Below are 26,374 nucleotides of genomic sequence, written 5' to 3' on the forward strand. Positions count from 1 at the left end.
TAATTTTATTTTTTATTCAGTGAACAGTCATACATACTGGTGATAAACAGTAAAACATACAAATCACCAACTGTGTTATCTACCGCATCACAAACATATTGGCTTCCACCCCCTTACACTGAAGTAATCCAAAATGTGCATATTTTATTTACCATTTCATAAAAACAATAGAAAAACACCATGAAACTCTATTATCCCAACATGAGATTCACATATATACAAACAACATTGGTCCCATAGTGTTTTTCAATGCATTCACATTGGGACCTACAAACATATAAACATCAATATATACAATATACTCCACATAATATAATGCTCACCCTATTATGTATAACCATATCATATACAAACCACTCATTGGCCCAACCCAACATCCAAAACAAAGCTCAAATATTTCTTCATAATGGGCATTAAGGTCACAAGCAGAGGAGCAGTATATTGGGAAAAGAGCACCCACGGAGTGTCAAAAAAGGGTCTAGCCAATTATCATATATACTTTGTCCTAAACTATAAACAATGGTGATGATCAAAATCATCATCTTTATAATACAAATCAACTTCTAAAACTTACTAAAAAAAAAAAAAGTATCCAAAAAGAAACCACTATACCTCCCCTCAGCTGTTAACCACAGAGATATGAGAGGGACCCAAAAGAAACAGGACTGTCCTCTGTGTGGCTGGACCGCGAATGGAAGGGGTTTGATTAAGGTCAGTGCTTGTTCCGTCATCCCCCGCAAGTCAGTTGCCAGGCGAACACCTCTCTGAAACTATCTCACTTCTCAGGCAGTGAGCTTTTCTTGTTACCCTGTAGAAATCGTGATGTCAAATTTAAGGGAGCAAAGCACTTGTTTGAAATTTTGTTTTCTCCTTGGCAAAACACCAATGGAATCATTACAAATGATTCAGATAGCTTTAAAAAAAAAAAAACTTTGAGTCGGACGAGACCCCCGTTCTGGATGCCCTTCAAGTAGCAGGCACGACAAGAACATTGAATAAATCCACAAAAAAATCAATGAGGACTGCTGTTACACAACTGACAAGTTATCAGAAGCTACAAAGCTACAGAAGTGAAATGGAGCTCAGACCAGCGTATTTTGACAGAAGACCTGGGCATGAGGCGTTTCAGTAAATATGTCCTCCGTCTGCTAACAGATGTCCAGCGGAACACTCGACTCAGTGTGTGCAAAGACTTGAAAATTGAGCTTGAATGTGACCCAGACTTCTTATCCTGGTGCATAACAAGTGACGCGAGTTGGTGTTACGGGTATGACCCTGAAACAAAACAAGCATCGAGCCAGTGGAAGAATCTTGGTTCACCAAGGCCTAAAAAAGCTAGACTGGTGAGATCAAATGTGAAAACGATGCTGATTTGCTTCTTTGAAATTAGAGGCATTGTGCACAATGAATTTGTTCCTTGTCAACCAAGAGTACTATCTGGGGGTCCTAAGCTGAAAGAGAGAGTGCGGAGGACAAGACTGGAATTGTTTCAGTCACACGATTTGCTCCTTCACCATAACAATGCCCCGGCACACACAGCGTTGTGAATGCCAGTTTTTGACAAGTATGGGCATGACACTCATGCCCTACCCTCCTTACTCACCGGACTTGGCCCCCTGTGACTTTTTCTTGTTCCCCAGAATGAAAAGGAACTTGAAAGGATGCTGACTTAACAGTGTGGAGGACATGATCACTGATACGATGACATCGCTAAATAGCATCCCTGTTGAGGACTTCATAAATGTTTTCATCAGTGGAAAAGGAGATTGGACACGTGTTTGTCTTCCAATAAGCAGTACTTTGAAGGAGACTAGAAAATTGTTTGAAATATTTTTCAATGAAATTATTGCTATTGTAAAAGTCTTGTTTTTTTTTAGGGGGGAGAGGTATCAACCTAAAATATCCCAACCTAAAGATATAGTAAAAAGCCATTCCAGTGAGCATTTCACCCAAATAAATGGTGTACACCTACACACAATTAACATTAACATTAAAAACATTAGCATTAAAAATCAAAGAGCCAAAAAACATTATTCATAAGGTGACAAAAATATACCACATTCATTTTCTACCCTCAATACATGCCAGGTTGTTATAGGTGAAATCAAATTCTGAAGTCTCCCCTAACCACCTATGTGTATAACAAAAATCAATATCTCACTCTTTCAAAATAAAGCAAACTTACCATACAAATTACTTACAGTATAACCACAATAATGTGGCATTAAATATGCCAGAGTATATCTATATAACTGAAATAAACAAAACATCAAAAAGAGGAAATTACATAAAGGCAATCTCTCCACCAAACAAAAATATTATTCAAAAATCATTTGTAAAACAAGGTTAAGCGTACTTTTATTCTAAATGAATTCCGTTAGTGATCAACCAAACCTAAGAACCATGTCACAACACCCCAGATAGCCCTACCATACATCAAATAAATACTCTGCAGAGAGTGCTGCACGATTCTGCCACCTCTTATGAATCCCTATGCCAAATGACAGGCATTCCGGCGGAGCCTGTGGGAAGTGACGTGTACCTGCACATGACAGGTAATCTGAATACTACTGTGCTTCTGGGACGATATCAAAAGTTACAAACCTTTCCAGTGATCTAACCAAAAAGGTTTTTTTTCCCCCTAAACACTTGAAATGGAAAAATAAAGAAATCTTTTTTCAACAAACTGATAATATTGGGTATGTGGACCTATGTGTACATATGGATAAAAAGGAAGATATATGTCTCAACAGAAATGTGGATTGATTACTAAACAATAATAATTAGGGCTGTAAAAGTATTGTTAGCAATTCCAACCTGTTAATATTGACATGGCCACATCCCTAATAAACATAAAAATCACAAATTGTGGTGAACCACTGACTTGTGGGACTTTTGAAGCCACCAAAAAACAAAAATTGTTTTAACATATGATAAAACCTACTTTGTTCAAATAGATATGGATGTACCCAGTGTTTGCGGACATGTAAAAATATTGAAATATGAGAGACAATCAATCTTTATGGAAGCTTTATTCTGTTAGATTGAGGGTATTGTTCGGTTGCTACCTTTGAGAAATACCCCTCACTACTACTGTCCTCTTCATCCTTTACCAATCTGTGTGAAAAGGGTGCCGCATGTCCGCAAACACCACAAATTCTTTCCTTCCTTTCGTGTAAAAATATTGCACTAATTGAATTGTGTTGGGATGGGGGCTTGTATGGTTTTGTTTTGTTTAGGGTTTGCCACTGCAGTTTTGTGAGTGTAAATGTGGTATTTTCCCTTTGTAAGGAACACCAATATTGCTATCCCACTCCTAGACCCACCTTGTGACATGTCCTACCTGGTCCGAGAAGTTCTTTTGCCACATGGGGTGCACAGCCCTGTTGCCAACTCTAATTAGTCAGCACAGGGTTTTGTCAGCTGGGCGGGTGGAAGCTTGTGCTCCACCTGCCGCAGCTACATGCGCCCTATGTGTGCATTCTGCTTTCACACCTGGAGGTCCGTGTCCTGTGCAGGTATGTATCACTTTCAGTTGAAAGGGAGCCTGCAGGCTCAGTCAACGCTTGTTGTTTGACTTGGGGATTCATAAGAGGTGGCAGAATCGGGCAGCACTCTTTGGAAAGTCATCATTTGATGTGTGTCAGGACTATCTGGGATGTTTGTTTCATTTTAGATGAGTGAGATATCCATTTTGTTATACACAGAGTGGTCAGGGGAGACTTCACAAATTAGTTTCACCTGTAACAACCTGGCATGTATTGAGGGCATAAAAATTAATGTGGTATATTTTTGTCACATTATGAATATAACTTTTTGGCACCCTTATTTTTGGTGTTAATTGGGTGTAGGTGTACACCATTTAGTTGGGTGAAATGCTCACTGGGATGGCTTTTTACCATATTTTTAGGTTGATATCTGTGTGGTTACCAGCTGAGGGGAGGTATAGTGGTTTCTTTTTAGATACATTTTTTTTTTTGAAAAGTACTTGGAAGTAAATTAAAATTGATTAGTATTATAAAGATAATGACACTCCTTGGGTGTTGTTTTACCGATATGCTGCCTCTCTGTGACCCTAACGCCTATTGAAGAAATATTTGGACTTTTATTTGGATATTGGGTTAGGCCAATAAGTGATATGTATATGATATGGTTATACCTGATAAGGTGAAAATTATATGATGTTAATTATACTGTTTACTGTATATTGATGTTTATGTGATCCTTGAAACGAGTTGAAAAACATTAAAGGACCAATTTTGTTTGTATATATGTGAATCTCATGTTGAGATAATAGAATTTTATGGAGTTTTTAAATTGTTTTGATGAAATGTTAAATAAAATATATACATTTTTGATTAAAGTGGACCTAAACTCAAATTTTAACTTTACATAAAAGGATAGACAACCCTTTTATATAATGCAAAAAGAGTGTTTTTTTTTAACTGCAAAAGAGTGAAGCACCTCCCCTTTCTGATTTCGAGATTGGGCATGCGCAGAAGGGACATTTTCAGGGGAAAGGAATGCCGATTTCACCTAATGGGACCCGATCTAGGAAAGCTCCAGCACAGCACGATCAAGGGATCTGTGGAAAAGTAACTCATTTTTTATTTATTTTTCAGTTTAGTTCTGCTTTAATTTGTTGTACTTGAAGAAGGTGGAAGCCTTTAAAGTCTATGTATTTAGCATTTTGCTAAAAAATACTGTTTGTTTATGAACATAAAACAATTTTAACATGCTGTTTTAGCAATCTATTACAACCTTACCAGTATTATCCAATTTGCATGTATTGCCTATTTTATTCATTTTATTTTATTCATCCTTTTTCATTTATGATATGAGGCTGAAATGCCAGTAGCCTTGCTGTCACATTAATTCTTTACCTAAATTATTTTAAATTACTGACTAAAGCAAGAATGCAGACAAGGACTTCCAACTTTTCTCTGACTTCTCCAAACTGCAGGCTCTGCAAAAGGAAAACTTTTTTTTTTGGTAAAAATGTAGCCTAACTTCCTTGCAACTATGACAAAAGTACTCTTCTGTACAGTACTAAGAAATACTTGGGTTTCCCACGCTCTTGTCAGAATGATTGGCATTCTAGTTATTCCAAAATCTGTCATATATAGGCATCACCTACCACAGGAATTTTAACCTTTAAAAAAATTAATGGGTTGCAGCATGAAAGTGATCATTCTCCTGTGCAACGGCATACATTTGCACCATGTAGTAAGTTTTTAAATGGGTTTGATGAGGCTTTTAGAAATATTCACAGAACACAAGAAGAAAATGTTTTATGTGTGAATAATACTGCTGTTTAAATGGCCACAAGTCTAAACTTGAAAAAGGCTAATTTTATATGCTAATAAAAAAAAAAAAAAAAAAAAAACTCACCCTCCTTCCAAGAATCTGGTTGATGGCTGCACTCTCTTTCAGTGTACACTCAGCAATCACTTTTGCTCGCATCTCTTTCATGTACAACATGAATGCATTCAGGGGCTTCTTAATTGTAGGCTTTTTAGGCTCCTTCTCTTTTTTCGGTTCTGAATGGGGTTTCCTTTTCATAAAAAAAAAAAAAAAAAAGTCACGGATATGATCAATTTCATATAATTCTTCCTAGCTTTACAAATGCATCATTATTCTAGATATTCTAGACTGCTGGTTGCTTACCTCAACATAAACACCGTAAAATATAATACAGAAAGCATGCATTGTTTTTCTTCTTTCTTTAGCTCCCTAAATAGGCTCAAATAAAGGAAACAAAATCAAATAAGGGGAATAATGTACCCCATTTATTTAAAATTCAAGTAAGCTACAAAATGTAAATTTTTCAAGCTGCACATCTGATCAAGCTACTAAAACTCTGTGTAAATACAGTTTTAGGTATTGTGGTATATTATGCTGCTTGCATAAACCAAGGTTAAATAGTTATGTGCAATACTACATAATTCTTGGACAAAAAACAATAGTATTTAATTTCTTTTTTAGCCTTGACCATTATAAATAAAAAACAGTGCCTATATATTGCCATCTCAACAAATAAAAGATGATGATTAAAGAAATCAAGATCATAGAAGAAATATGCTTTTTAGGATAACTGTAAATTTATAACTGTCATTTGTCAGAAGTAATTTTGGATTACAATATTCTGGAGTACAGACAAAATCTTTATTACCCTGTTTCCCCGATTATAAGGCACTCTCTTATATTTTTGAAATGCCAAAATATGCCCTGGGTCTTATTTTCAGGGTCTTATTTTTCCATGAAGAAGACTACAGTACACATTTATTGTTGAAAGTCACTCATGATCACTCATGTTCCATTGATTGTCCCCTTTTAGATCTCCGTTAGTGCAGGGATCAGCAGCTTGCTTCCTTGTTCAGAATCGTGTGCAGGCTTTTTACTTTCAGTTTGGCTCAGGAATAGACACGCCCTGCAGCCAGCATCAGAAACACACACACTGCAGCCAGCATAAAGGACACACACGCAGGATCAGATACCCGGAGCTGTCTTATAAACGGGTGAGTGTGTTATTTTAATTATTTTTTTAAAAATCGGGGGTGGCTTACTTAATGGGGATGTCCTAAAATCGGGGAAACACGGTAAGTTGTAGCATTGTAAACAGACCCCAGAAAATTCATTGTAGCAAAGTATTGCAGTATGACAATCTCTTTTTCAGTTTCACTATTTTATCACTCTAGGCAAAATGGTAATAAACTCATGTAAGGTTTAATATCAATAAGGAAAATTAAAAAAAGTCAATTAGCTATTTAGCGAGGCAAAAAAGTGACTCTCACTGTGGTACATTGAGTAACACTTGCAGATCTCAGAAGTCCTGCAGACTTCCTGCAGCAAAATGTTTAATTACCTCCTTACTACGTTACCTTTTTTCCAGTGAGGTATTTAAAGTGGATGCTCTCTCTAATGGCTAGGTCGAGAATGATTGACTGATCCTGTATCATCTCATAAAAAGCGAGAGTTATGGATGATGCTAATATATTATCCACAATTTTTAAATATGTAAAGGATTATCTGTACGCAATCCTCGGTTTATGGGTGACGCACACAACTGGGGATACAATCAAAGTTTAGAGGTCACAAAGCTCTTTAGCATTTAATAAAACTTCAGGCCCGGATGGCTTCACAGCTGAATATTAAAAAATTTTAGCACAAGAAATCTGCCCTCTATTGATGGAGGTTTATAATCAAATTTTTTCTCATCATACCTTATTTCCTGATTCTAATGAAGGGTATACTACTTTGATCTCTAAACCCGAAAATAATTCCCATTTACTAGCCTATAGACCTATTTTTTTTTGAATTGTGACGATAAAATTTTAGCTAAACTAATGGTGAATAGGGTGCAAATTTTTCTTCTGGCTGTTTAGACTAATCACCAATTGGGGTTTGTACGAAACAGACATTCCACCATAGGTATTTGAGCTGCTGTTACAGCCACTGTCCAGGCCACGCATCATTCTAATACAAAATCCATGTTACTAAGTTTAGATGCAGAAAAGGCCTTCGATAAAATAGAATGGGCTCTTCTGAATGCTGCACTATCTACAAAAGCTTTTGGGCAATTATTTTCTACTTATATACTGTATATTTATACCTGCCCCGCTACAAAATATTTTGTTTAACCCCCTAGATGTAATCCCGAGTGTGACTTGGGGTGGATTTTACCAGCAAATAGCAGTAATCCTGAGTCACACTCGGGGTCACTTTAACCTAAAAAAAAAAAAAACAATTACCTTGTTCCGCTGCTGTCCCCTGGCATCCTGCTTGTCCCTGCAAGTTTATTATTAAATTTAATAAATATTGGACATATTTCACCGAGTTGTGCCTAAGAATTATAGCCTACAATGTAAAATAAATTTCCATGCAAAAAAAATATAACGCTTTTTGCATGGAAATTTGGATAGAATTAGAATGCTAGGGGGGTTAATCTAGCTCTGGATCCTCCTTTAAGACTATTGCCAATTTTTACAGGTATTCAGGTGGGCTCTCGTACTTTAAAATTGACTGCTTTTGCAGATGATTTATTTTTTTACATATCCAACCCTAAATATTGTCTAACGCCCATACTGGAACTGATATCACAATATGGCCTTATATCAGGATACAGTATTAATCTAGATCTAAGTCTCTATTCTCTAAGTCTAGAGCCCTATACTTAACTTGATTTGACCGACCAATATGGAGTGCACATTACATACAATATCTAGAGTTCAAATTACTAAAAACCCCTACAAATTATATATGCAGAAATGCAGAATACGGCACCTATTATCAGGACGTTGAGTGAATACGTAATTGGTTTAATTTGATTTTGTTTTATTTGGGAAGACTCAGCTTAATAAAAATGATGCTCTCCCAAAAGCATTTGTTACAAATTCTTCAATCATTGCCTTTAGTGGTGGGAAAATCTGACCTTAAGACTATCCACCATTTATTCTGAGACTTCATTTAGGGAAATAAAAAAATCTTGACATTCTACATCAACTAGGAATGGGGTGGTTAATTTCCCAGATATTGCAGATATTTGGGTGCTCAATAATTTCCACATTATGTACCTTTGACTGTTAACTGAATGGGCAATCTTAGGCACTTTTATCTTAAATGGGGCAAGAATTACAAGGGGAAGTAGAACTTTGCTCACTATTCTCTCTTTAGTGGCCAAAAAAACAAAACAAAACAATATAACACAGATGGATAGACGCAGATCCACTCACGTTGGATTGCGTTTTTGAAAAGGCTTGAATTGAGGCCTCGTTGGATAAAGAAACTAATGTTTCGAAGTTTTTTGTCTTATATAGACACTCAATCATTTCAAATAAAGCAGAAAATAATGAAAACCTTTAAGCACAGTATACTTTAAGAGTTTTAGAAAACAACCTCTGATATTAATAGGAATATCTTGAATGTAGTTACATAGTAGGTTAGGTTGAAAAAAGACATGAGTCCATCAAGTTTAACCACTAGGGAAATAAACATATCCCAGATACAAAACCCTATAAGACATAGTTGGTCCAGAGGAAGGCAAAAAAAAACCTGGTACAATTTGCTTCAACACGGGAAAAAATTCTGTTATTTTTACTTTAAAGCCTTAATACCCAGTTATATTCTGTGATTCTAGAAAAACATACAGCTTCTTCTTAAAGCAATCTATAGTAGTTGCTGAAACTACTTCCTGAGGGAGCGGATTCCACATTTTCACAGACTTTACAGTGAAGAATCCCTTCCTTATCCGGAGCTTAAACTTCTTTTCCTCCAGATGCAGAGTGCCCTCCTGTTCTTTGTAATGATTTAAAGTGAATATTGTGGAAGAGAGTTCCCTATTTGGACCGTTTATATATTTATACAGGGTGATCATATCCCCCTTAAACGTCTCTTCTCAAGGGAGATTCAGTTCAGCTAATCTCTCCTCATAGCTGAGCTCCTCCACTCCTTTTAATAATTTAGTTGTCCTTCTCTGCACTCTCTCCAACTCCACAATGTCCTTTCTGTGAACTGGTGCCCAAAACTGGACTGCATATTCCAGATGTGGTCGTATGAATGCTTTGTACAGGGGCAGGATTATGTCTTCATCTCTGCAGTCTATTCCTCTTTTAATACAAAGTACTTTACTAGCTTTAGATATTGCAGCTTGGCATTGCATGTATTAGTCTGTCATTTGCAATCCCTATTTAATGTACAGCGCTGCGTAATATGTTGGCGCTATATAAATCCTGTTTAATAATAATAATAAAAGGGAAGGGGGAGACAGTGCAGCAGGGTGCTGTTCTGTTGTTCTCCCCCTCTCCTCTGCGTAGGTGCTGTATGTACATGCATCGTGGAGTGCTAGTCGCTGGAAAGGATCATGAAAGATCCTTTCCAACGAATATTATTGCATGTGTGTATGCAGCTTTAAACTGAGGGGAAATGTACAGGTTAATACAGTGCCTGGTTTGCAATATCAGACTAATTATTAAATTCTTTCCAAAAACTGACAAACCATCAGAGTCAGATTTGGGGGAGGGGGGAGAACAACTAGGCAATTTCCCACTGTCTCCAGAGCCCCAAAAGACAAAATATGAGGGGGTACATGGGATTTCAAATGTTGCACATAGGGGCCTTTTTGTCTTTTTATATTTCTTACAAATCTATTTACAGTGCTTTACCACATCACACCACAAGGTGGAGACATCAAACCAGTAACAAAAAAAAAAATAAAAAAATAAAAAACAGGACCAAAGCGTCAAAGTGTTATTTGTTAAAACTTTAATGCAACATGACTGCAGATAATAATGCATATGGGATTATTTGAAATTTACTTGAAAGTTTTGCTAAATTGTTACTATTCTTCTTTCTCTTCTCTTTATTTTAAGTTTTCATTCTATTTAAAGGTAAAATTTAATTTTTTTTTTTTTTTTTTTTTACAGTAAGGTATCTACATACATACGAATGTATTTAGAAAATATTCCCTGGGCTTTGAAAACTTTTAATGAGTTGCATGTCATGCACCTTTTGTAATCCAAAGGACTGTTGAAAAGAAATCTTTCAATAGGACAGTTTGCTATGACACACAGTGACACAAATACAGTAAAACAATATGATCCTGTTGCATGACATGGGCAAGGAATAATGACAACGAAGCAATAAGAAGCAGGGTTTTTTTCTATACCCACATATCAGTTTATATACTAATAAGAAATTTAGTAGCTATCCTTTGTAGCAAGACAGTTTACAAAAGTGTATATTGCCATTTTAGATAAAAATATACAGCACAGAACACAAGACAATACTTGCAAATCTAGATGCAAAAAGTCATAGGGCCCAACTGTCAGAAACATACAACACCCCATTAACAATATCACATAATTTTTTCTACAAACAGCCAAACCGGCATTAGATATTTTGAAGGTAAAAAAAAGTGTGAATGTATGAATTACTTTGTAGTCACCAGCACAAAACTATTTCACTCCTACATCAGGGGTGTCAAACTCAAATACACAAAATTAAAAACTTAGACAAAGTCGTGGGCCAAACTTGAAACTGAAATAGTACCACTACTACAATTCCCTGAGTCAAGAAAACAGTCCAATGCAGGGCTGAATGTTATGAGTGGCTGGAACTCCCTCTTCATTGAAAAAGCACCGCTACTACAATTCCCTGAGTCTATAAAACAGTCCAATCCGGGGCCAGGCATAGCCAGAGAGGCTGCTGGTCTATAGATGCAAGTGATGCTGCTACTCCCAGCATTACTTGCGTTTATAAAACAGTCCAAAGTGGGGCCACGCATAGGCAGAGAGGCTGTTGGTCTATAGACGCCAGTGATGCTGGGAATTGTAGTAGCAGCGCTATTTCAATGCAGCGGCGGGACAGCTGCAATTCATATTTGGGATTCCTTTGGGGGCCAAAAAAAAGGACGTTGCGGACCAGAGTTTGACACCCCTGTTATACATCATTACATGCCCATGTCTTATACTTCATTTTTTCTTCTTTGGGACCATGTGTTATACAGCTAGAAGGAGTCAGTGTGTAAGGCCTATTTGTCTCATTGATGTTCACTCTGGGATCTAGGGAGAAATCTCTGTATTTACTGTTTAAAGCCAAAACATTACTACACATCACTCTTGCAGGGAAATAAGATGATACGCATCAAGAAGTGAGCCTATAATTCAAGAATTGTGTACTTCATGGTTCACCATATCATGTATTTCCAGAAGTCCCATTACTCATGTTAATGTGTAAGGAGTGAATGGTTTTATACTGGTGTACTTTCAAAGTAAACCAGAAAAAAGATTATAAAAGATATATATATATATATATATATATATATATATATATATATATACAGTGCTCAACCCAGACATTTTTTTAAGCTGGGTGGGATGAAATTGTAGGCGGGTGGTAGCCCCTGTATTGTGACCAAACTCTTTGATAACCACCCAAAAACAGCCGGGTGGGTGCTGAAAAGTGCCGGGTGGTGCGCCCAGCTAAAAGGGCCTGGGGAGAACCCTGATATATATATATATATACACACAAAAATCTAATAAAACAAGATCATGAACATAAACAAGAAAATAGTCATCTGACACCCGTGGGACCATGGTACATCCCTCTTGAGTCCAGAGAAGTCTGGTCAGAGCGACCTTTTAGCTTAGACCTGTAGCTCAAAATCAATACCCTACACAGAAACCAAGCAACTTGCGTGTGCATGAAAACACAAGAACTGTGCAAGGAATGCTTTGGAGTGAATCTGAAATATGTAGCTGCAAGAGGTGACAGTTTAATATCAGACCCCTTGGAGAAGGGGTAAAGAAAATGTTTCTACAGTGCATGGTGCTGGAGATTCCTTGCCAGTTTGCTGCCGAAGATTCATTTATAATTATTAGTCTCTTTAAAGCAAAGTGTAGCCAGATACTTATCCATCACTCCTAAATCAATTCTGCAGCAGGACAATAACCCCAAACACAGAGCCAGATCAGAAAGGTCTTTAATAAAAATACCAAAAAGTCCTGTAAGAGGAAGAAAACAGAAAACTACCATTTAAATGGATAGCAAAGACTCAACCAATGGTCAGATACAGAAAGATCAAAGAAAGTCTAAAGATACCTGCTAAGTACTGTTATAAAAGGAAGAAGCCAAGCTATCGACAAGAAACCTCTATGTACCAATGTTATATAATTATATAACAATGTACCAATGTTATATAAAACAATGTTATAACAATGTAGCAATGTTATATATATAAAAAAGATGTCCTGAAAAGGTTACAGGTTGCCAAAAAAACCAGACTGACTGGCCTAAGGAGAAATGGTGCAACATTTTGTGGACTGATGAAAGCAAGATTGTTACGTTTGGGTCTAGGGACCACAGACAATTTTTCAGACAACTCCCAAAAACAGATATCCAGTCACAATACACTGTGACGAAAGTAAAAGACGGTGGCGCAAGCATCATGATATGGGAATGTCTCTTATTTTATGGTGTTGGGCCAGACTTATCGCAAACCATGCATCAAGGATCAGTATGATTACATCAAAATACTTGAAGAAGTCATGGTGCCTTATGCCAAAGAGGAAATGTCTTTGAAATGGATGCTTCAACAGCTTCTAGACAATGACCTCAAACACAATCAGTAAACAAGCAAGGTCTTGGTTCCACAGACCAACAAGATTGACGTTATGCTAAAGCATTCTCTGCATTTCAACTCATGGCACTAAAATAACGACCGTACTGCAGAGTGATCTGCGCTCAATAGTAAAAGTGTCAGCTTTGGTGACGGGGTACCAAAGACCAGAGATAGAGTGGCCAATGAGTGCGTGATCAGGAAAGTGACTTTCTAAGTTAAATGATTGCGTTACACCTGCACTGACAACCAAAGTGGTAGGGGTTAATGATAATCTGTTGACCCCAAATGTGAGAGATGGGGGTTAATTATCACTACCATTGTGCACCAGAGCAAATGAGGTGAAAAGCATTTGAGCACCTTTGCAAAAAGAGGGGGTTTTGCACCTTACATGCACGAAAGTCAAAATTAATATTAACATATGGTGCAGTCTGTCAGTATTATAACACAATAGTTTTTAATTTTATGTGTCCCTGTTGTAGCACAGTTATATATCCTGTTCACAAATTTTATTTTGCAGCTTTCTGCAGGTCAAGCATTTTATCAAAAGTTTTAGTAGGAAGGGTGAGAAAAAATCTTTATTACTGACAAGGGTGCTTACAATAGTTCACTTTACTCATAAAGGTAACAACTTTATCCCAAAATAGATTGCTGTAACTTCTTGAAGTTTTATTGGACCTTCGGATTAAAAATTATTTTTAAAAATCCAAATTGGGTTGATCCTTCTAGTAGAACATCTCCTTGCTCACACACTGGCCCTGATTTATTAAAGCTCTTCAAGACTAGGAAGGATACACTTTAATCGGTGGGTAATCCAGAAAACTTGGAATAGATCTTGGCCAGGATTAAAAACAACAAAAAAAAAAAAGCAAATTACTTCCATTCCAGGTTTTCAGCTTCACAGATGAAATTGTACCTTCTCCAGTCTTGGAGAGCTTTAATAAATCAGGTCCATTGTACCCATCTATGAAGGATAATAATGTTACCCTAGTAAGTAAATTATTGCAGAACTACCCTATCCTCTTCAAAGGTTTTCAGTGCAATGCTGATGACACTGCTTAGGATTTCAGTGCAGCATAGACACAGGGCACAAAAAGTTTAGAGTTTACTAGATTTCTGGCAGAAGTAAATGGCACTTTTGCTCAAACACACCTTAACAGTAAGCCAGTAACTCCTTTAGGTCTTATCTTTTATTCATGTTATTAGCCACAAATGCCATGTACAGTACGTAGCAGATTTTATAATGTATTCAACCATAAACTAGGCAAGCCTATAGTTGAAAGACTTATCTGTCAAGGTATTTAGATTTCATCACACTGATGGGTAGTAATGTTAAGCTTGCAAATAAAGAGGTATTCCTGATTTTTTAAATAATGATCAATTTGACAATCTTGGATATGTGTATTGTGAACTCATTATGCCATTTTTCATTTTGTATTTCATGCACAACAATAAATGATCATTCATTTTTAATGCAGTATTGGATCTTTTGCTGCACTGGCACGGGGATCAATTCACCTAGATCTGAACAATATTTAAACATTTATTTATTGTTTTACTTTTCAATAATTTTCTTATCATTTTTTAGTTTAAAAATATATAATACTTGTATGCGTGAAATAGATATTTCAATGTATCTATCTACACAAACCAAAACTTTTTTTGCTTATTTTAGACAAGGACATAGTGAAGTACCTTCTGACCTTTATTAGCCATCTGGAGTTTTTAATTCTCTTTCTTAGAATAGAAGTTAGAATGTAACTTACAGATGTCACTGGAAAAGCATTCCCATTGGAAGATTTTTTTTATAATCCTGTCTTGATGACATTAACTTTTTTAAACTTCTTTTTCCCTAGCTTCAGTTGCAGTGACAATGGTCATCAGGACAGTCAGAAAGAAAGAATTTATCTCCTCAACAAGAACACATACAGCAATGAACACCTGAAGGGGATATAGCCTCTCACCACAAAAAAGAACATTTTTTCAGCAACAGTAAAAATGTATCTTTAATTAACATTCAATAAAATATATGCACATTTATCATTATCATATTTTTACTTATCAAAAAAGGTAAACAACTATATACACAGAAAGAATATCAATAAGGGAGCTCCTTCTCCCTTTTTAGGTGTTGCTCAAGGGGAGATTGCAGGAGGCTGATATACAGTCAATTTTAGGTAACATTGGTTTTATTTAAAGATGTAAATTAGGTTGTTTAGTTAAATCTGAACTCCAGTCTTACCTTTCTTTTTGACACTTGCAGGTTACACTGGGAAGTTAGATCTTACACTTGTTTTTTACAAATTTTTGGGTGGTGAATCCAGAAATGACCCCAGTTTTTTGCTATCACATGCAAATTTTACGATACAGGATACCCTCCAATTTTGTCAAAAAACATACAAATTTTACATACAATGAAAAAATAATGAAGTAATAACTTGAATGTACTGTTTAATTAAATTTCTTTTGTTCATACAAAGGAGTTATTGTTACTCTATCACATTTTTTTACCGTAAACATTTGAAACTTAATCGGGTAAGTGGTTAAGGTAAAAATGTACGCTTATAGCTTTTTCTGGAGTGTTCAGTGTTAGGACAATCCCGCCGGATGCTCCAACAATAGTCAGCCATCATATGTACATCCCATCTACCCTGATACCATCCTTCCATGACCTTCAAATCTTGGTGGAATTGTTCACCTTGCTTATCACTGACTCCATCAAGGTTTTCCGGGAAGTTAGAAAGATGGCTATGCAGAAAATGCACCTTGATGCTCATAGTGTATCCAAGCATTTTGTAGCTCTCCAAGAGTTTCTGGACGATTTCTCTGTAATTATTTGCTCGTGTGTTTCCTAGAAAGCCCTTGACAATGGCTATGAATGATAACCAAGCATTCTTTTCGACTTCTGAAATTGTCCAGATGAAATGTTTATCTTTGAGCTGCTGAATCTGTGGAACATCAAACACACTGGCCTTTATTTTTTCGAATAATAGGCTAGGAAATACCAAAATGAGGTACTTGAAACAGTCTCCTTCAGTTGGCAAAACTTTAACGAACTGCTTCATCAGACCCAGTTTCATGTGCAGAGGCGGGAATATAATATTCTTTCTATTAACAAGTGGCTCATGTAGAATGTTTGGATCACCTGGTTTTAGGGCAGATCTTGGAGGCCAATTCGTTTCCACCCAATGCCTCTCACGAGCTCCGCTGTTCCACATGCACAGATAACAGGGATACTTGGTGTATCTGTGTTGCTGATCAAGAAGGAAGCATACCATTTTAAGGTCAACACAGATGCCCAATTGTGTTGGTGATATTGCAAGAACTCAATAACTCTCTTTATGTCTGCATATTCTTCACAAAGAGAACTGATTGGCCAATTGGGACTGACCCAAATATAATGCCATTGTGAAAGAGGACACACTTTAAGATCCGCTTTGAGCTATAAATGAATAGTCACCATTCAGTTGAGTTATAGATTGGAATTCCCAATTCCTCCATTAAACCAGGTATGTCAGTTCTAAAGTACTGCAGAAATGCAATTTTTCTGGTTTGAAAGTAGGATACCTTTGTTCCTTTTTCAAGTAAGATTTTCTCACGCAGTCTTGATGCTAGGCGTTCTGAAGCCTTCTTCGATACTCCCAAATCACGTGCCAAATCACTCAACTCATGCTGATCAAATTACGAACAGAGTCCTCTTTAATTTCAAACTCTTCATCATTGTTGTCACCTAGTTCATCACCATAATCATGTTCTTCAAGAGAGGGTAATCTAACGAAAACCAGCACTGGGACTTCATCTGAATGAGCCACTGGGCGTATAGCCAATGGTAGACTAGGATACTCTATGTTACATTTATTTTTCCTGTTATATCCTGAAGTTTTCACTTTACAAAAGTAGCAGTCACTGAAATGATCTCCTGGCTATCGCCAAATGTAGGTATACCAAATGGCATCTTATCACGTGTTCCCTATGTCCACATCCGTAAATCCTTGACACACTGTTTGCACACCTTATGAGGGGCCAAGACTTACATTGATCACACTTTGAAATATGCCAAATAGCCTTGCTCTACAAATGTAGTGATGTTTGCCCTTTGACTGGGAATGGTAAAACTGCCACAGATATAACAAAATGAATCAGGGTTGTTTAGGCACTTACAACGAGAAACAGCAAAGCCAGAGATGATCTGAAAGAAAGGAAATACGTCTGTAAGTAGAAAAATACATTTTGTTTATTCACTACATAGAGCAGCGCACAACCTCTGACCACACTGTCTTGCGTGTAAATGAATAGCCTATACAAATCCATGCTACAGTAATCGGGTTAAACCCCCTAGCGGTATTCCCGAGTCTGACTCGGGGTCACTTTTACATGCAAAAAGCAGTAATCCCGAGTCAGACTCGGGGTACCTAAAAGCAGGAAAAAAACCCACTTACCTTGTTCCATCGCTGTCCTCCGGCGTCTTGCTGGTCCCCGCAGGTCCTGGGGACACGTCTGCCTCCTCCGATCTCCGGCCGCGAAGTGCAGAGACGTCCTACAGGGTTTCCTGGAGATGTCGGTACATGCGTCGGCGCGGCCGGGACTTAGCGGCGGGAAATTCAAATAGTTTTGTATTGGATTCAATACAAAATTGCTGTATTGAGTCCAATACAAAGAAATATTCATATAATATATAAATAATATATATTATATGCTGCTGTACATTTATATTACATTATTTTTTTATTTATATTTTTTTAAACAGATTTTTGTGTTTTTTTTAACGTTTATCATTAAATTTAATAACTATTAGAAATGTGTCGGTGAGTTATGCCTAAGAATTATAGGTCTACAATGTAAATTAAATTTCCATGCAAAAAATTGTACCACTTTTTGCATGGAAAAATGGCCACAATCAGACCGCTAGGGGGGGGTTAATATAAGAGGTAGAGAAAAAAACTGACATGATAGAAGAAAATGAACTGCACTTTCAGGTTCAGCATACCTATTTTAGTGTAAATAAGCTTAAAAATTGATGTCAACAAAAATGTCAATTAAAAATTGATCCCCAGTGTTATTTTCCCTGCACATTTTGACTTCCAACTCGATTCCTGTCTGAGGGACTGAACAGATCACCCAGCCAACTCTACCCTATCTGTGTTGTCCTCACTCTCTCATTTCAGAAATTCTGTTTTCTGTTCTGTTGGTCATTTAGTCTCAGTTTCATGTGTATGTGTTTCCTAGTCTGGTTAACACATATATATAGTTTGAACTGGAATAACTTTGTGCCAATATATTGTGTGGGAGGCATAGGCTAAGAAATCCCTTGTGTTTGTTGAAGTTTACTGGTTTGTTGTCGTGTGTTTATTTTTACCCACTTCTGCTAAACTCAAACTCAGTGAAATCACATAGCAGGACAGGATTGTACTGCCTGTGTGAACAGACAATACACATGAGCTGAGGTTTTTTATTTATTTTACCCTCACCAGTGGTAGAGGAAAACAAAGAACAAGAACTGTTGGCAGACCAGCTCAGCATACAGGAAAGTTGTGTAGGTGTGTGTGTGTGTTTGGGGTGGGGGGTGGGTTGGGGTTTTGGTAGACGGAGATGATACACTGTCAAAAAAAGAAAATGGTCCATAGAAGAGTGGGACTGGAAGGCCCACTTACGTGCCCTTCCTACCAAACAGGATTTAGAACACAGTATAGGGCATTTGGAAGCGAGCTGTAAGGCAGAGTTCCACGCCATTCGTGAGTCCGTTCAACAAGTTACTAGTGCCACCGTAGCGCTAAATTTTTTTTTGGGTATGTACAGCTCTTTGGTATTGAATGACTGTTAATCTGAAGCCTATAATGTTATATTGGATACGATGTATGTGTTATATATTTGATTCTTTGTTATGTTACCTGTTATTTTTTTCTCTGAAAATCTAATAAAACGGATTGAAACAAAAAAAGAAAATGGCGGTTTTCAGCAAATAGGTAAAGGGTGACCTGCACACTATAATGTGCAGTATAACTGCAGAGTATGAAAACCAAGAATGGTATTAGAGATAAGCAGGGAAACTGTACAGGGAACAGTGGAAACATCCCCCTCCGTTTTCCCAGTCATGAACTAGGTGCCCTATTATCCCTAAACCAAACCAATTTCATAGGTAACACATAAACATACCATAAAATTGGAAATGAACCCTTAACCTATTTCCATCAGAACATTAAAATGTAACATCTAGAGAGTAACTGAACTCTGGAAGCTGTCCCAAAAAAGCCAGACAGAGAGCAAAGAAAAACCCACCAAGATTGTCTGTGGTGTCACAGCAACTGGTTCTTTCAGAATACTGACTTATCATACCGTGCTCTATCCATTTGAGACAGGAATTTTTGACAAATAATGATGAGATAGGAAAATGTTGGGTACCAATTCAGTCTTGTTTTTCACTGCTCGAAGTTGTGGAGCAGATCATTTTCTGTCAGCTGTTATAATATATCTGATGTTTTTCTCTTTACTGCATCCATTGACTCAAAGCGTGTTCCTTTATGCACGGATTTCAATTTAGCAAAAGGAAAAGTCAAACTTCTAAATCTGGTGAATATGGAGATGTTCCAGTGTAGTATTGTGTTTGTCAGTCAAAAACTGTTTCCCAGAAAATGCTGTGTGAGAAGGAGCATTGTCCTGATGAAGAATGAAACCTGTTCTGCCTCCTCAGACCAAGCATTAAAAGTGTGATCTCTATAACTACCCAGTTTTCCACAGACAGCAATAATTTACAATCTCAGCAGTGTTGGCAGACAGTTCACTCGATCAGAATGACACTTTGCAGGTCCTTGAGAAGTTTATGTCAAACTGTGAGGATCCATACAAAAGTGGACATCCAATAAGTCAAAAGATGATGGAATGAAACACTCCAATACATGTGAACAAAATGGGGACAACAGCATACTGAAGAAGGACGGGGCTAACGGACCAACTGAAACTACAGGCAGAGAGGCAGGATAAACTTCAAGGGGCTATTATAAACAAACAACAGTACTAGCAGGTGCTCATATTCCATTCTCACCGCTTTGTTTAAGAGATAGAAACCCAGTCTCATTATTTAATAGACAGACCTCTTATATCTGGATACCTCATACCAAAATTTTACTTTAGATAAAAGGGTAGACAACACTTAAAAAAATTACTTTAAATAAGTGCAACACCCTTTTTTATATTAAAAAAAAGGTGCAGCACTTCTCCTTTCTGTCTTGACGTCACGCATCCTGAGAGGCTCTTGGCTGCTCCTCCAGTGCATGCCATGATCCTCCAGGGCATTCACAGAAGGAGCTCTCTCATCAATGGAAGAAAAAAAATTGTCGATCTCAAGTGGGAGCTCCAAGCCTTCTGGGATACTCGCATTAAGCATCCCATGTATGTGCAGGGAGATTAGCACTCTATTTTTTTCCCCATATAGAGCAGGCTACATCACCCAATCTCGCGGCAGTGCAGTGCAAGATTGGGTGATACAAGCAGGAGCTAGAGGAAAGATGACACCCGACGCTTCAGGACAAAGGCGGATAATGGAACGGAGCAGGATCCAATCTAAATAGCTCCAGAAGAATCGAGGGATCTGCGCAAGTAAATGTGAGTGTATTTTTTTTTTTTAGTTTACTTTAGTTCCACTTTAAGATATATAGCTATTAAGCTGTAAGTACCCTTACATGCCAGGAAATGAACCTCTTTTAAAGTAGACTTTCAGACAAAAAGATACATTTTTTAGGGTGCTGCTTAAGTACAATTACCATTTCAAAAACTTTTATATCATAAAGTATTTCTGACCCAACTTTTGCATCCTAGCCTGCCAGAGGGCAATGACCTGGCCCTTCCATAATAAGACTACCTGTAGGACACCAGGCAGTGTGTTCAAACAGACCACTTGTTCTAACATAATGGTGTTAACAGAACCTATGAAGAGATCTAAGGAGTTAGTTCAGCTAATATTCATTAAGATTTTTTTTAAATAAAACTACATTTAATATAGCATCTCAAATATTATATTCTGTACACGAAACACACCTAAATACATTGATTTTCAGTTTCTAGAAACATACAAACACAAACAATGCACAAAATTGCCGTAAAGCTGCTTTCTGCTGCACATTGCACCACTTAGAAAATTAAAGCAACTATTCGCAATGAGAAACAATATTTTTGAAAGGACTGAGATGAACATTAAGACATGATATGTGAAGTTGTGCTCAAAAAAGTCCTGGAACTGAACGCTGAGAACAATACATAAAGCTTTAGCAATGTAAGCTGCAAAGCCATAAACACAGTAAGATGCTATATCTCACTGGTATGATACTCACCTCGAGTATGAAGCACCTGTAGAAAGCGATGAAGAATAGGGTTGTCTAAATCCACAAGAAGAAAGAGGATAGACAGGCTGACTTTGCCTGAGTGGAGAAAAACAACCCAAGAAATCAGTTTGAACTTACCAATACTCTGGCATACTTATTAATATTAATACCTTGTATTTATATAGTGCCAACATATTACGCAGTGCTTTACAGTCCATAGTCATGTCAAAATGTATACAGCAAAACAGTATATATTCTAATGTAAGCACACATTACACTTTTTTTATACCAGACAATATTAACAAAACAAGAATCAGCACCTTTTAGGATGATAAAATGTCACTTTTCCCTACTATGTGGAATAAACGCAACATTTTACCACGATGTGTGTTTTTATTGGACCTATGTAATAAAAAGTAATAAAAAGCTGGATAATTAAAGCTAAAAAAGTAAAGCAAAATCAAAACATTTCCTTACTTTTAAAACGATTAGTAGATCCAAAGATACAGGTAACTAAAGTTGCGTAAAAATTCCACAGTAAAGGCTAATCTGTATGTATGTTTTATCAACAGATGCTTCTCTTATTTGGTTGTTTAATGTAATGTAATGAGACTTGGTAAGGAGGAAAGTGGGAGAGGTATGGTCGACCTTTTTTGGGAAACCTCAAAATGATTACTTCAGTCAATTTTATTGCCGCCATGTCTATCTATCCCTGTGAAGCCTCTACTCCTATATTCAGGTACATAGAAACATAAAAACAGCTGCCTGTTAATTTTCTGTATGCATACCGGTACATAATTCTGATTTGGAACACTCAAGTTTATAGTTTTTGTTATGTTGCACTTCCTCTTTAATATTTTGCCAGCTATAATTATCTACAAATACCAAATATCTTTAATCCCTGGAGCTGCAACAAAAAACATAGGGGGTGGCATACTGTTCACAATCATTGCACCGAATGCATAAAAAAAAAAACTCACAAAGCCTAATGCATTTTTTTTACAAGTCTGAAAGAGCTGCAGGAATCTAGGTACCACACAATTCTGCCCTTAGGTTTTCCGACACACACAAGGCTGCCATCAGAATTTTCTCGGCTCATCTTTTATATCTAAAAGTTCCTGCTACTGGTGGTTGTATAGTTCAGACTAGAGTGGGTTTTGACTTGGACTGGAGCTATTCTGATCCTGCAATTCAAGCCATCTGATTTTCGATCTGACATTACAATAGTAATGCTAACAGGCACAGTAGGGCCCAGCCAATCCTGCCGCCAGACATCAATAAGTTTAGAAGGCCCTGGATGATTACAGCTAAGCCATACTATATTTGTGATTGACAGGTATAATTTGAATCCATTCAGATTTCTTGACCTCTCCAACCAGATTTGAACCAAGTCCGAATTTTTGTGTTCTGAGGACCTCTATTTCCATCATTACAAAAGTCAAAGGGCCTGGTATAGCCAGAAAGGAAGTTGGGTGCAAATGGAAGGTCAGGCTTCATTTGCACCTACCTCCCTTGCTGGCTAATCAGACCCACAACTTGCACCTGGCTTCTTTTATGGCTAACTAGACCCTCCCACTTGCACCTGGTCTCTATGCTGGACCAGACCCTTCACTTCCACCTGGCTGTCTTGCTGTTTATCCCAATTTCAGCATGTGCACCTGGCAAATGGAGGGTCTGAGCTAAAACAGGTGCTGCAAGTGTAGAGTTTAGACCACACACCAAAGAAGCCAGGTGCAAAAATAGGCCAGGCTAGTAGGTTCTCTAGTTCTCTAGTGGTCCTGTGTCTGTACTGAATAAGGCCGCATATATATATATATATATATAGAGAGAGAGAGAGAGAGAGAGAGAGAGAGTGCGTGCCTAGAGGGCGGGACCATACAGGCAGGTAGGAGGGACCAGGTGGAAAATGTAAAATTAGGAGGATTTTTAAATGTACTGCTTTTGCATTTAAAAATCCTATTTAATAACACCGCCATGGGGGTTAAACGTTTCCTCTCAAGGAACAATAGATTCAGTTCAGCTAATCTCTCCTCATAACTGAGCTCCTCTATTCCCTTTATTATTTTAGTTGCCCTTTTCTGGACTTACTCCAATTTCACAACATCCTTTTTGTGAACTGGTGCCCTAAACTGGACTGCATATTCCAGAAGTTGTCTGACCAATGCTTTGTACAGGGGCAGGATTATGTCTCCATCTCTGCTCTATTCCTCTTTTAATACAAGAAAGCACTTTACAAGCATTAGATATTGCAGCTTGGCATTGCATATTGTTATTAATTCGATGATCTACCAGAACCCCCAGATCCTTTTCTATTTCTGATTCCCCCAAATGTATTTCCCCAAGACAGTATGAAGGAAGGAGGAAGAAAGGAAGGTGGCACCCAGCCATGGATTGCGGATAGGTGTGTCACGCAGTTCCCCTTTACCCTGACCCTGAAACAAACCCCAGACTTTCTCATTCAACTGTTAGTAGCATTCAACGTTTACTAATGAAAGTCTCATCCAGAGCCAGGGGAAGTTTGATTTTCCCGGGTGATTTTTATCTGGCCCTGGATCAGATTCTGGATAAATCCAACACATTCACAAAAAAACCCCAAAGAAGCCATAAATTGTCTCCGATGCTAAAAGAACATGATCTCATTGACATCTTGAGAGAAATTAATCCCTCAGCGAGTGGCGATTCAGTAGCACATAAACATTACTCCAGGATAGACCATAATCTCCTCCTGGTTCACTTGGTAACTCTAGTAAATAAGGTTTGTATACTTTCTACTCCGTGGTCGGATCATGACCCAATCACAATGCAATTGGTAGGCTTAAAAGGGAAACAATATTTACACAAATGGAGACTTAAAGATAGTTTGTTAAATTACCTCGTGATAAAAGATGAGATCCATAACCAGATTACAAATTTCTTTACGATTAATAAACAGGAAGATACATCACAAGAGATTCATTGGGAGGCCCATAAAGCCACTGTTAAAGGGGAAATTTCAAAATTAGGCTCCAGACTAAAGGGGGCGCAAAATCAACAAATAGAACTCAAACTTAAGAATATCATGATTTCCATCAACAGCACAGAGGGAACCCCCTCATAGACCCCCATGAGCAACTAGAACTAACACGCACGGAACTCAACCTGTTACAACAAGAGCTGAGAATTCCTTGTGGTGGGCAGCACGCTCATTTTAAAGGTAGAGTAATAAACCAAGCAAACTCCTAGTCAATAAACTAAACCCCAAGCCTAAAAATCACACTTTCCCCTGGATCAAATTAAGGGACAGAAAATTGTCTCAACATCCTGAAAGAGTTATGTCGGCCTTTCACGATTTTTATATTCACCTATATAGCAAAGCAAATTTGGTTGACCCTACTGGGTTAGAAACATTTTTTAACAATGTTACTTTACCTAAACTGAAAGAAAGGCATAAAGCAATTTTTGAGAAGCCCTTCACGGTGGAAGAGACACTTAGGGAGTCCTTAAGCTTTTAAAATTGGGCAGTGCATCTGGACTGGATAACTTTACCAATGTCTACTACAAAAAATTTGGCCTCACTTTGGCACCTCACCTAGTGGAATATTTTAATTTCATTAGGGAGAAGAATACCCTACCATTGGTGTCAATCACAGCTCACATTAGGGTGATCCCAAAACCTGGGAAATATGCTACAGAGGTGTCAAATTACAGGCCTATATCTCTTATAAACTGTTATCTAAAAATCATGATAAAATATTGGTCTCAATGATTTGCGGACAATGTCCTAATGTACATTACCTCTCTGCTAACAACCCTACCAAACTTATTTAAAGTATTGGGGGAATTTGCAAAGATATCGGGCCACCATGTCAACAGTTCAAAGTCACAGGCCCTTAATATAAATATTCCAGCCCAGCAAACTGAAGCCCTTCAAAGTACCTCTATCTTTTAGTGGGGAGAGAAATCGATTCAATACCTAGGAATAAAGCTGACCCCCACATACCAATCCTTATACCAGGTTAATAATGACCTGTTAAATCAAGGCTCTTCTTTCAGACCTAAAAAGATGGGCTAAGTCGCCTCCTTCATGGTTCGGATGCATAGCCACCATCAAAATGAATGTACTACCAAGAATCCTATACTTGTTCCGCACCCTCTCAAACCCGATACCATGTCAAGCCATCAATCATTTACAAACAAAAATTTTGCGGTTCACCTGGGGGAGAAAAATAAGCAGAATACAAAAAGCCACTCTCTACACACTTTGCACTCACTGAGGTCTGGGGGTTCTCCACCTCCAACACTATTTCAAAGCAGCCCAACTAGACAAATGTCCCTGTGCAACATAATGGGTCTCATTATCCACTGATGTGAATTACTACAAAATACAGGCCAACAGTACAATGCCCTGCTCTAGCTCGTTCACTCTCAATTCGGGACAGACTTAGAACTCACCCGTGAATTGTGTCATCTCACTTGGCACTCAGCCCCTTATGGGATAACCCAGAGTTTTCCCTGGGAAGAACCCGGGAACGTTTCAGATGGTGGATATGTAAAGGTTTCATGAGGGTAAAAGATGTGATAGATGTGCGTGCAGTGTTTAGCTTTGAATATCTGGTAAGCAAAAGAGAACTCCCTACCACAGAATATTTCAGATACAGACAACTCAAATCTTTTGTATGCACCAAACTTAGATTAGCGGAACCTCCATACCGATCTACCGAGTGTTATTAGCACTTTAGGTACCGGTGAAAATGTGGAGACCTGATACCAATGACAATAATCCAATGCTCTGCAAAAAAAACTGCCTTGCATACAGTGTGGGACTGACACAGATTTTACCATCACCTGGGTAAGTTATCTAGTGTGAATTTTGATAATGATAGCTCAGAATGCTGTAGGTAATATTTTTACTGTCTAAAACATTGATTTGTGATATCTTGTTTCACATAGTGCTTTGGATAGGTTT

General features: G+C 37.6%; 1 protein-coding gene across 1 annotated transcript in view; it reads right to left on the minus strand.

The window, feature by feature from the left end:
* Positions 1–26,374, minus strand: part of TCF7 (transcription factor 7) — a 117,792-nt gene that overhangs the window by 23,488 nt on the left and 67,930 nt on the right. Inside the window, exons 6-8 of the mRNA XM_072398981.1 lie at positions 21,439–21,525; positions 7,395–7,476; positions 5,392–5,613 (exon numbers count right to left, since the gene is read on the minus strand). Of these exons, the coding sequence (XP_072255082.1) occupies positions 5,392–5,613; positions 7,395–7,476; positions 21,439–21,525 (391 nt within the window). The remainder of the gene's footprint in view (positions 1–5,391; positions 5,614–7,394; positions 7,477–21,438; positions 21,526–26,374) is intronic.

The sequence above is a fragment of the Pyxicephalus adspersus genome, chromosome 2 (assembly GCF_032062135.1).
Source record: "Pyxicephalus adspersus chromosome 2, UCB_Pads_2.0, whole genome shotgun sequence".
In the NCBI taxonomy this organism is placed as follows: Eukaryota; Metazoa; Chordata; class Amphibia; order Anura; family Pyxicephalidae; genus Pyxicephalus; species Pyxicephalus adspersus.